Raw genomic sequence first — 12532 nt, 5'->3', positions numbered from 1 at the left:
AATAGGAGGATTATTTTTTTCTTATGTGTATGTAAGCCTAAACAAGGAAACTTCCAGCCATGAAGTTTGTGAGCATTTGCGGACTGAATCAAATAGAATATCTCTCCAGATGCTTCAATACAGAGATAAACAATGAGGTACGGGGATTATAACACTGATAAAAGTAAAATTACTTATATATATATATGCCCTTCTACAAAGCCAGTGCTGTAACACTCAACATCAGTGTTCAGCAAAACGTTTGATAGAAATATCTTAAACTTTTCTTTTGGGGAAAAAAAAAAAACGCGTAGTTCTCGATCAGGGAAATATATCTTGAATTTGATGATCAGCCAACTATGTTGTGCCCAAAGTTTACAGCCTTTGACCAAAAATCTTAGTTGCATTAGCCACTAATTATATTGCTATTGCAAGTGTCAGTAGCAGTAATAATGCTTTATCACGAGGAATCTGAGAAGTCAAAACATAATCATCTCCGTGAAGTTTATGATTATTCAACAACGTTGTTAACCCTATGACCACATCTGCTTCGCAATTGAAGCCAAATACACCAATTTGATTGGTTTAGACATTACTTTCCTGTGCTGTCACAAACAGCCTTTTGATTTGTATTTGATAGTCGATTATATATTCACATGCCAGCGATTTTAGTGAAAATTTACTCTGTCCTTCATTTATCTGCGACGGCATAAGTAAAAACAAAAGATTTCTTAAGAGATTACCTGTCCCTTTTGAGAATGAAATTTAAAGAATTAAATTTAACCCTCTTCCTTTTTTTAGAAAAAATGATGGTTAACATAACATAGAAGTGTTAACCAAGGACCCTAGATATTCAAAAGGGGCAAATCTATTAGGGAGATTTGATAATTCAGATGAGAACTTATTTTTATAAAACTTACAGAAATTAAACAGCAAGATCATGTCGTTACAAAATTTAAAAGAAGTATATTCTTTATATGTTTTAAAGGATATTGCTTTTTCTTATTAGCCAAAGATAACATTGGAATGTGACCGTTGTTTCATGTTCTCCAAAATTTAAGAGAACAGAAAGTTATTTAATAAATTAAGAATTTAATGACAACTGAACCTCGTACTGTTATCTCAAAACCAAATTGCATCGGTATTTATATTACCACAAAGTTAAAGGGATATCAATCTTTTTCTTCGGGGTTCAAAGCCTTATGGAAATTATGCAATTCGCTCTTATATTCTCAAAATTGAAATTAATACTTGCCACTTTATTGTCAATTTCTCCCTTCATTCGTGACTTTAACTCCAGCTAATCCTTGTGACGCAAAATCAGACGGCAATATCCTAATCTAATCGGAATATTGATTAAATTTTCCCTAAAACTCCAAGAAAAAAACAAAGCAAGTTCTCCTCATTCATGATTTTGAAAAGGAAGGACTACAAATGTCACGAAAGAGAGAGAGAGAGAGAGAGAGAGAGAGATAGAGCGAGATGGAAAAGGACAACAAAATTACTTATCATTATACAAGACGTTCTTGATTATCTATGCTCCAAAAATGATATATTATTATGTACAAATTCGTATTATGCATGATTCGTGTATATGCCGGTGATTGATTTCGTGAAGGAAGAAAGAGGATACATATGCTATGATATACACAAATGTTCAAAAGAAGATATATGTCCTATATACAGAGAGAAATCAAAGGAACATCCACAGTATAATCATCACATTGCAAAAGGTAACCTCTAACAACGTACAAATCAGTGTAAAACCTGACGACCAAAATCATCAATTCTTTTGAATTGGACCAAAGAATAAGAAAAACTTTTGATAGCGTTAGTTTCTCATCTCTTACTTATGCTTATTGGACATAAGCTCAAATAACACTTTAGCTTACTAGAGCAACGCTCTGTACTAAAGAATACAAATAATGCTCATATATATTTTTTCATCTTATTATGCTCTATCTTCCTTTTACGAAGACAATCTATATGGTCGCGAGATCGTCATATTATAAAAAAGCAAATGACGAATGCAGAGACCAGTTTCATTTGCTCCACCCCAGTTGCTTAAGACGCAACAGTCAACATTAGCCATCTTTCCTAAAACTCACTAGAGATTATCTCAACAAAACCTTTCTTTCAGACTTTACATCTTACGTCTATTCAAGATGACATTCGATGTGAAAGCTTAAATCTCAACAACTTCATCCACAATATGTGTATATATACATACACATACATGTATATAATGTATATATGTACTGTGTGTATGTACTGTGTGTATGTACCTTTGTATGTATGTTTATATATATATATATATATATATATATACATACATATACATAAATATATATATAAATATATATACTGTATATATGTATATATATACCTATATAAATATTTATAAATATATATATAAATATATATAAATATATATAAATATATATAAATATATATATATATAAATATATATATAGGTATATATATATATATATATACAAATATATATATATATATATATATATATATAAATATATATATATATATATTTATAAATATATATATAAATATATATATTATCTATTTACATATTTAGATATATATATATATATATATATATATATATATATATATATATTTAGATATATATATATATGTATATATATAAATATATATATATCTAAATACAGCATATATATATGTATATATATAAATATATATATATCTATATACAGTATATATATATATATATATATATATATATATATATATATATATATATATATATATATCTATATACAGTATATATATATATATATATATATATATATATATATATATATATATATATATATATATATATATATATATATATATATATATATATCTATATACAATATATATATATATATATATATATATACATATATATATACATATTTATGTATATAAATATATATATCTATATACAGTATATATACATACATATATATATATATATATATATATATATATATATATATATATATATACTGTAATATATAGCATTTATATATATATATATATATATATATATATATATATATATATTTAAATGTTTATATGTATATGAATATATTTATACATACCTATATATAAATAATTCATATATAATGTATATGTAAGTATATATATATATATATATATATATATATATATATATATATATATATGTATTATATATATGTATATATATATATATATATATATATATATATATATATACAGTATGTGTATATATATGATATATATGTGTGGTTATATATATATATACATATATATATATATATATATATATATATATATATATATATATATATATATATACCACTCTATCGGATTACAAACAAGAAACTTTTCTATTGTATATATATTTAATTATAAAGTTGAAATCTATACATGTAATCATTTCCAATAACAGTACAAAATAACCTCAAAAAATCTATTTGGTATCCTTAGGACCTCGAGGAACCGAAAAAAGAGCCCGTGGCCCATTGGTCCGGTGACATCCTCTAGATCTTTATGAAAATACGAAAGTTATGCGTAACTTCAAAGGAGTGACCTCTTTTCCTCTATTCACAACGACGCATCCAGCTTCAATCCGCCTTTTCATTCCCCGCATCATCCTCATCATCTTTGCCATCACCTTTGCGTATTACGCAACTTTCCATTACCTATTGCGAATACGCATTTGCGTCGCAGCCCAACAAATCGCTAAAAAATAAAGTGAAAGATTCCGAGATCAATCTCTCGAAGTCATAAGCCATAACCTGTGATCACTACTTTTTTCTATCTAAACTTTATTTAACAACATGAGAAGTTAAAGCAGGTCGACAGTGCGATGACCTCAGGTCAGTGAGGGTCATATAATGCTATCGGGTGAGGTCAGGTCACTATGGGGTAAAAGATCACTCAAGCTGACGTAGACAGAGGCGGCTGGCCGTGCTGTTGTTGCTGTCGATAGTCCTCGGAATAGTAGGGCCCGTCCGTTGGAGGAGCTTCTCGGCGCGTGCCCTGCAAGGGGAGATCGAAGTTTAGTACATTCTAAAAATAAACTAAAAGAAATTGGATAGAATTTTTAAAGATTAGATTATTTTAAATATTTTTTTTTCCTAGTTAAAGTGTTATGATATTCAAAAAGTATTTTCGAAGCCAGATCTAAAGGAGGATTTGTGAATTAATTTCACCGAATTCATTCAGGAATGAATTCTAATTAATTTAGAAAACATAACAAAGATATAAAAGGTTTTTGAAAGGGGAGGAGATAAAGTAAATTCCCTTGAAATTAAAAGTATTTGTGGGGATGATGAAATTAAATTTGCTGTAAAAATAATCATATATGTAGAATTTGTGCCGGCGTTTACTTATCAATCATTTAAAGCTATTCATATTATTTACCACAAGGGTTATTTTACTCGTTTTGTGCAAACTAGATTCATTCCGGAAACAAAACAAGAAGTATACGTGCGATAATAATTAAGATCAGCTCATCTTATTAATCAGCTTAAAGCATTGTCTTTGCATATATGTATATACTAGTGTTCGCAATCCGTCATAATTAAGGAAAAATATTTAGATAAATATGCACACACAGAGGTTCAGTCCTTCCCACACACAGCAGACAACCCTTTTAACACTACAGATGATCCCTATATCTAATATATACATGCCTGTCTTTTATATGAGATAAATATGTTACATAATATATGTCAAAAGATATGTCTTGCATACTGGTACATTAAATAGTTTTTTATGAAAATGATTGTTTGTAGGTATGGGATACATGTACTTTACGTACATACATGCAATGATTTTCTTTGTCATATACCGAGATGGTAAATGCGAAGACATTTATACGCACACTTTGTAATATATTAAATAAAAGCAAACCTTAAATACACGAGCACATCTAATTCCATTTTTCTAATTGATTGAATATGATATTGCAAGGTCTGTCTTAAAGTCGTATATGACAAAGGTTTCTCTTATCCTTGTGCAATATAAAGGAATCCTTCAACCTACCTGCTGAGGTGATGGGCCGGAGGACTGGTGGTTATTGTTGGACTGAGTTGCCTGCCCGTTGTGATGGGGCTGGTGGGAACTGTGATGGTTGTTGGTTTCGGGAATGACTGGAAGAGCGTAAGGAGTCGGCTTAGGGTCTAACATGCTGTTATCGGTGGCCATACGCGTTTCACCTGCAAGGTAAGAAAAAAGAATACTTGAGTACTATCGTACGCGACCCAAAAATGATGGCTAAATATTTAGATAAATATATACACACTCACACGCACACACAGATTCAACCCTTCCCACCCCCTCCGCCTTTCCTAACTACAGCACGGCAGTTTCGGAGTTTTGTGAGAGATTGTAGTTTCATAGTGGATACCCCTCAGCGTAACAAGATATATATATATATATATATATATATATATATATATATATATATATATATATATATATATATATATATAAACCAGACACTTTGTATTATATAGGAGAGATTGGAGGATAATTTTGATAGATGTCACTTCTAAGGGATGTTGTTCGTTAATTAGATTTAATCTTTGGGATAAAACGAAAATTTGAGACTTGATAACGATAGAGGAGTTTTACCTTAGCGAAAAATATGTTTTACCTGTAAGCTATGGAACAAAATAAAGATGTGATTCTAGTTGGTAAAAACGAGAATAGCTCCCTCTAAGAGACGAAAAACAATGGTGTCATTAAGGGAGGTAGAAACAGTCTTTCATCTGGGAGAAAACATAAAAGGTATAAGTCTGAGTAATCAACACAAAGCTGTACGTCTGAGATGAAGTACAATAGTGTTTTACCTTTGAATTGAAAACAAAATTGAAGTATGGGATCAATACAAGACTGTTTAATGGGGAAGGAAAAGATTAGATGTGGAAGGTAGAAATAGAGAGGTTTCTTCATAAGTATGGTGGAAGAGGATGCCTTTAAAAGAAAGCATTGGAGAAGGTGCATCAGGCAACCGACCCCTTAATGTAGGGGTAACGGTGGGAAAGAAGAGGAAGGATTTGACGTGAAAGGTAGAAAAAGAGGGGCAACACCAATAGTGGAATTATCCTATAAACACTGATTTCATTCATAGTTACAAGAACCCTTGTCTAGCTATCTAAAAAAAAGGAAAAAAAGTAAGTTTATTGTTGTAAAGAAAAGTGTGGTGGTAGGTGGGACAAGGTGCGTCACCGGGGCTTTGAAATAAAGATATTTCGCAAATGTGTTGAAAAGAGTTAAAGGGTTTGAATAAAGAGCCAAGGTAAACGTTTCATGAGGGCGGTGAAAGCTTAGTGTGGCTTTATGGGATCTATATATAGCTTTGACAAGGGAATTTATATACATGTTTTGTTTAAGTTGAATAAAAAGATATGCATTGTGTGTGTATGAGAGAGAGAGAGAGAGAGAGAGAGAGAGAGAGAGAGAGAGAGAGAGAGAGAGAGAGTAGATTTATTGGAGAAACCCCATACAGGAAAAATAGCTTAATAAACTTTCATTTTAGGAGTTATATTTCTTATTGGGTTTACGTTTTTAATTTACGTAAATTTTACCTAAATTCTATCAAGAAAAAACGTTTGAAACAAGATGAAAAGTATGTAATAGGAATAAACAAGTAAGCTGATTTAGTCTTCAATAATTCATTCTGTGTTCCCTTACTTGAATTATATTTTGATTTTCTAGAAGTCAAATGATTTATTTTCAAGTCCCAGAAAGGTATTAATTAAACTTTGACTAGAAGGCCTTAAGTATTTTCACTTCAACACCCTCTCAATTTTTTTTCACGATTTAATAAGTGTGCATTACACTCTGAACATTAAGAAACCCTAGTATATAGTATTGCATATATTTTATTTTGCAAGAAGGCCTGATTATTATTATTATTATTATTATTATTATTATTATTATTATTATTATTATTATTATTACCTAAGCTGCAACCTTAGTTGGAAAAGCAGGATGCCATAAGCCCAAGTGCTCCAGCAGGAAAAATATCCCAGTGAGGAAAGGAAATAAGGAAACATAGAATAGTGTGCCTAAGTGTATCCTCAACCAAGAGATCGACCTAATGTAGAGCAAAGATTCTAGTTAATAGTATCTAAATAAAAGAAAAAAAGATGAAAATACTCAAGCAAATGATGATTTCTTTGCTCCCAGCATCTGGGGCATTCCTGTGTATGCCTATAGATAGGCGATGGGGCCTGAGAAGTTGGGGAAAACTTCGCCAGAAGTTGAGGGGAAAAACTTGAGGAAGTTGTTTGTGATGGCTCTCCAAGAATAAGCGATATGGTTTTTATTTTTGTTTTATTTTTTCCTTTTGTTAAATCTAATTCCGTAATCTCTGAATTGGTGTTACACTATTTAATCAAATCTTAGAAAGATTCTAAAAGCTATCTACCAGAGAGTAAGTTACTAAAATTTTAAATCTCTCTCTCTCTCTCTCTCTCTCTCTCTCTCTCTCTCTCTCTCTCTCTCTCTCTCTGAATTATAATTTGAATAATAATTTTACATGATCTTTAAGTAATTTTTTCTCAATTCTTATTTAAATATTTTTCATGATCTTTAATCTCTCTCTCTCTCTCTCTCTCTCTCTCTCTCTCTCTCTCTCTCTCTCTCTCTCTCTCTCTCTCTCTCTCTCTCTCTCTCTCTCTCTCTCTCTCTCTCTCTCTCTCTCTCTCTCTCTCTCTCTCTCTCAATAAAGCAGCTTGATTGACAAGCCTTATCAGACTCTCAAATAATCCTCCACTGACAGCCTTCAGTTTTCAAACAAATCGGGATCAGCTCGAAAGAGCCTCTCGATCGTATCTGTTTCCTAAGTATGCCGTCCGAAGAAACAACAAAGCTCCGTGTTTACATGTTTGCTGGCTAATGTCTGTCTGTTGAACACTTGAGCTTTAAAACAAACATTTGCGAACGGAAGAATCGACGTTATCATGCACCGTCCGTCAGAGAGAACTGTTGCATGAGATTTCACTTTTGGGAATTTCCTTTACGTAAGTGTTTAGCATTTGCAGAAATGCGTTGATTTGCTTCGTTTCTTATAGTGATCTTATGGAAAAAATATTTTGGTCCTCTGGGAACACTATTCTTGCATCGTGAATAAAACAATCAAGTTATATTTTTTGATGACTTCTCTCTCGGTTGAAAGATTTTAAAAATAATGTAACAGTTGTTCATAGAAATTTTTTTTGTCATGACGTCATATTTTGATCTGTTTATGAGATATATCATCTGTTTGGAAATTCTGAAGGCATGTTTTGTAAAATCAGAATCAGCATTTATTAGTTGCTTAAATCCTGTTAATTCTGAGCATTCAATCTTCATATTCATATTATAAAGATAAACTATTATTATTATTATTATTATTATTATTATTATTATTATTATTATTATTATTATTATTATTATTATTATTTTCTATAATCAATTGAATTGTATAATGAATAGACGCTTTTCATTTCCTTCATGTCTTCTTCTGATATCGAAGTTGAGCCGAATATAGAAGATTTGAAAAAAAAAATAATGAATACAACAGCATTATTTATTTAAGGGTGTTTTGTGACATCCGAATTGATAAGTCATAAATCCTTCAATAAAAGGTGAAAAAATTTTCTGGGTTATGCATTGAATGCCTGAAAACGTACTTGTCTAAAATAAAAGAAATGTAGTTCTGACGCGCTGTGCGGTTTGATCCGTTTATGGAAGCCATAGACACAACAGTTGGAGAGCAGCCCCACTTGACAGACTTCTTATCCGTCACTGACCTTCTGAGTCCAGATTTACGTAAAAGGCAATATTTATGGATCAGACCAGTGCACCTGTACTCTCAAATATTCCAACACATACGAAACCATTACATTTTGCGGACGTACTTTCAAACAGTGACCCAGGTTTGAACTGCACCCAGGTGAGACGGGTAATATATCGAAGAAAATATCGCTTGTTATTCTTAGCAAGAATTAATTGAGAGAATAGGGTGAAGCTATACAATGACTGTAGTGATATCTTATATTCAATACCAAGGTTATGTAACTACTGATTATGGCTTGAAATTAGCCTACAACAATGATGCAAAAACAAGATGAATATACTTCTCGGGATGGATGAAATCTTTAGAGAAAGAAAACAGACATTTTCTCCGGAACTTAAAAACCAGATAATTCCATTTACGCCTTTTTTTTTTATAAAGTTTTTCCTTTGATTATTACCTAAATTTAATAAAAAGGAAACCCTTGAATAAGCATCCGTCTAAACCTATTTTTTTTATACTTTACTGCAGTTCGTGCGCGATATTCCTCTAGGATAACACGTTCTATAAATGTATGATATTGAAATGCTTTTCTTGATTATTAGTGGAGGTGCATACACCACACATATTCACGGCGTAAAGTTCACATTTTTATCAAAATCAACATATAAATAGAATGGAATTACATGAAATATGTGGTTTAAGGTCTGAATAGTGTTAGTAGACATGGAAATAGAAATAGATTAAAGTAGATCATATTGAGACCAAGTAAAGGTAAAGGTTAACTAAGGGAGAAATTATCGAAGTGTAGAATTGGGATGATAGGAGGGAAATGTGGGGCAAGAAATGTCAGTAAAAGATAGACCGGATGGTAAGAAATTTTACTTGAAGAAAACTTTACCAGTCTTCTCTTAACAAAGTTTACCGAAGGAATTTTGTTGTTGAATAGAATATCAATTCTTTCAAGGACAAGTGATTCCGGCACAAAATACCGATTTCAGTAAAAACATAAATGCAACAAGAATATATTTTTAAAGAATCAGTGCAGGAATTTTTTTGGGGAATAAATAAAGCTCCAGAAGAGAACGTTTTAACAACTTGTAAGTTCATAATCACCCAACTAGATAAAATGATACGGTGAAGTATGTACGTTAATGTTTAGAAGAATGAAAATTATGTTAAATTATGTTGTTGAATAAATAAGCAACAGATATGCTATGAAATGAGTTTGATGTTAATCTGCTCATCAAAAGACAAATAAAAGCGTTTTTGCAACTTTACGCTTAAGGGTTATTTGGGATAATTGTCCGGATTACGTGAATACCTGAAGGGGCGGTGAGATTTCTGAAGTAGGCGTCCATGAATTCCCTCGACATTTTTCTGTGATCTGAAGGAGGATTTGCCACCAACGCCTCGGGCATAGAAGCAACTCGAGCTTGTGGGAGTCCCACCATCTCTCCGCTCTTGAGGTACCCGGGAGGTCGTACCCCCTGGATGTTGGGGTCCCAGAAAATGATATAATAGAGAGAAAGCAGGAACCCTGCTCCCGATACGCCAGAAATATACGCCATGACTGTCAACATCTTCATCATTTTCTTGGCGAAGGCGGAGGTGGTCTTGGTCTTATCGCCGGGCTTTTCACCACCCCCTTCAGGCTTTGTGGGTTCTTCCCCTCCCATCTTGAAAGCTTCTGCGAAAACACTTAGATGCTACCGATGTCTGGAGGATGAATAGGTGTTGCTTCGTAATCTTCGCCCGGAATATTTCTTTGTGACTCTTACTCTCTCGCAAACGTCCTCCTTCTAACAGGCCTGCCGGTTAACTCTAACCAACGGCCTTCCTAATCCTACTTATATACGGACAGCGTTGAGGAAGGAACACCTACATATATCTTCCACGGTGTTGTCAGTTCTTCTATATTTTATCAGAATGTACACCTATGCTACGCATAACTTAACGAAGAGATCTAAATTCATGGTTGTTGTATTTTGTCAAGTAGTTCCACATCTATCAATATATTTTTAACTTAGTTGTTTTATAGATTAAGTACTTAGTTGACAATGTGTGGCAACACCCTGTTGACTGCCCTCGATATGACAACTGGCACAGTTCTGTCGATGAAAAGTCCACTGTAAGGCTTCGTGGTATCAAACTGGGTCAGTCAAGGGCGTAGATGGTCTCATTTGGAAAGCTAACGCGAACCTCTGGACAAATCTCCCAGTAACGAGGACCTGAGGTAAGGCCTCACTTTAAAACAGTATCGACTACGAGTATTTGCGTGTCAGTAACAGCACGAAGACCTCTTAAGAAATATACCAGTAAATGAAAACTGGTCGCTAAGATCCGGAAGTTAATTGGTGGTACTGGATCTTTACTTGTAAATATCCCCTATATAATGCACCGCATGTGATTGTATGTATATATATATATATATATATATATATATATATATATATATATATATATATATATATATATATATATATATATATATATATAGGGATTTCCGGTCACGCTCAGCATCATTGCTAGATATAACTACTCAGTCTCTCCCTGTCCCTTGGGTAAGGGGAGAGGGGGACATCCCGAGAGGAAGGGGGGAGTGGGTGGACAGGGTTTAATTTGTGTATGTGCGTGTCTGTGAGCATATCTATCTAAATATTTAGCCGTTACTTTTGACGGGTCGCGTACACTGGTAACAGAATAAAAAAAAAATCATCAATTTTTGGGGGGAAGGGTTGGGACATCAATAATGGTATGAATTGACGTTCTGTTATTCTTATTTAAAAATAATCGCAGTTAGAATGAAATCGGGTAATGATAGGCTGATGGTTATCGTAAACAAAATTTTTAACAGCAAAGAAAAACTCTTATAGACGTTAACTTAACAAGAGATTCAAGATTCATGTTAGGTCAGTCTAGGATTTTGTCATGTCCCTTCCCTCTGCAATTTGTGATACAAAAATTATATATATCCAGGCTTCTGTTATTCACTTGTTATCATAAACATTTTAACTTCAAACATCATGGTTCAGGAAAGTAAACACTCACACAAAATTAAAGGAATTAATCTATATCAATCGGTTCTTATCTTTTGTATACTACCAGACCCAGCTCCTGGGATAGGTATTAAATAGATAGACTGCCCTTAGTTTTTCAGACGTCACTTTAAGGCCGTTACAGTGTCTTCGACCCCTAGCTACTCTTGCATTATATCCATACGATCTACGTTATCTTCCAGCTTCATAACCTTTAAATCATAGTGTAACTACGGGGGTTTCCCAGAGCTGTACTTCAGCGCTGAATGGCCTCACAGGCCCCAGTGCTATGTTATACAGACCAAATTCCATAAACTCTATCCAGCCAGGCAGACAACAGAGAGATAGATAGTTACCTTTCGTTTTTCTTTGTTGTCGGACCCACGTGATTTCTGTATGAAGTATTTACTAGATTTCCAGGAAGCCTTATATACATACATACTCTGAGCAAAGGGTTCAGTTATGGGACCTATTTGGAGGAGAGGTCGTCCACGGGGTTTTCTCCTTTTCCAGCTCTCATTATCAATTACTTTTTCTACAATTGGCTTTTTGGTTTTCAGAACTTTTAAGAATGTCTGTGCGATTTATCACTTAGCTGATGATGCCAGTAAGGTTTACAAAGGTAGATAAACAAATAGGCAAAGGAATGTGTTTATGCCTTTCAAAAACCAAGATTTGGATATATATATATATATATATATATATATATATATAT

The 12532-nt window shown here is 32.7% G+C and overlaps 1 protein-coding gene across 1 annotated transcript; it reads right to left on the bottom strand.

Annotated features, from left to right (window-relative positions):
- Positions 1-3370: 3370 nt before the first annotated feature.
- LOC137649692 (uncharacterized) lies at positions 3371-10619 on the bottom strand. The gene is made up of 3 exons (XM_068382656.1): positions 10104-10619; positions 5038-5210; positions 3371-4029 (listed from the first exon to the last, which is right to left on the bottom strand). The coding sequence occupies exons 1-3, from the start codon at positions 10456-10458 to the stop codon at positions 3928-3930; spliced, it is 630 nt and encodes a 209-aa protein (XP_068238757.1). The 5' UTR covers positions 10459-10619; the 3' UTR covers positions 3371-3927.
- Positions 10620-12532: the final 1913 nt, after the last annotated feature.

The sequence above is a fragment of the Palaemon carinicauda genome, chromosome 11 (genome assembly GCF_036898095.1).
Source record: "Palaemon carinicauda isolate YSFRI2023 chromosome 11, ASM3689809v2, whole genome shotgun sequence".
Lineage (NCBI taxonomy): Eukaryota > Metazoa > Arthropoda > Malacostraca > Decapoda > Palaemonidae > Palaemon > Palaemon carinicauda.
The sequence above is the reverse complement of the archived record's forward strand: the minus strand, read 5'-3'. Positions and strand labels throughout refer to the sequence as shown.

Excerpts from the sequence above, each read along its gene's own strand:
- LOC137649692 (XM_068382656.1), bottom strand. The coding sequence starts at position 10,458 with ATGGGAGGGGAAGAACCCACAAAGCCTGAAGGGGGTGGTGAAAAGCCC. Across the intron at positions 5,211-10,103 it reads AAATCTCACCGCCCCTTCAG|GTGAAACGCGTATGGCCACC; the intron begins GTATTCACGTAA and ends CTTACCTTGCAG. Across the intron at positions 4,030-5,037 it reads CCGGCCCATCACCTCAGCAG|GGCACGCGCCGAGAAGCTCC; the intron begins GTAGGTTGAAGG and ends CTCCCCTTGCAG.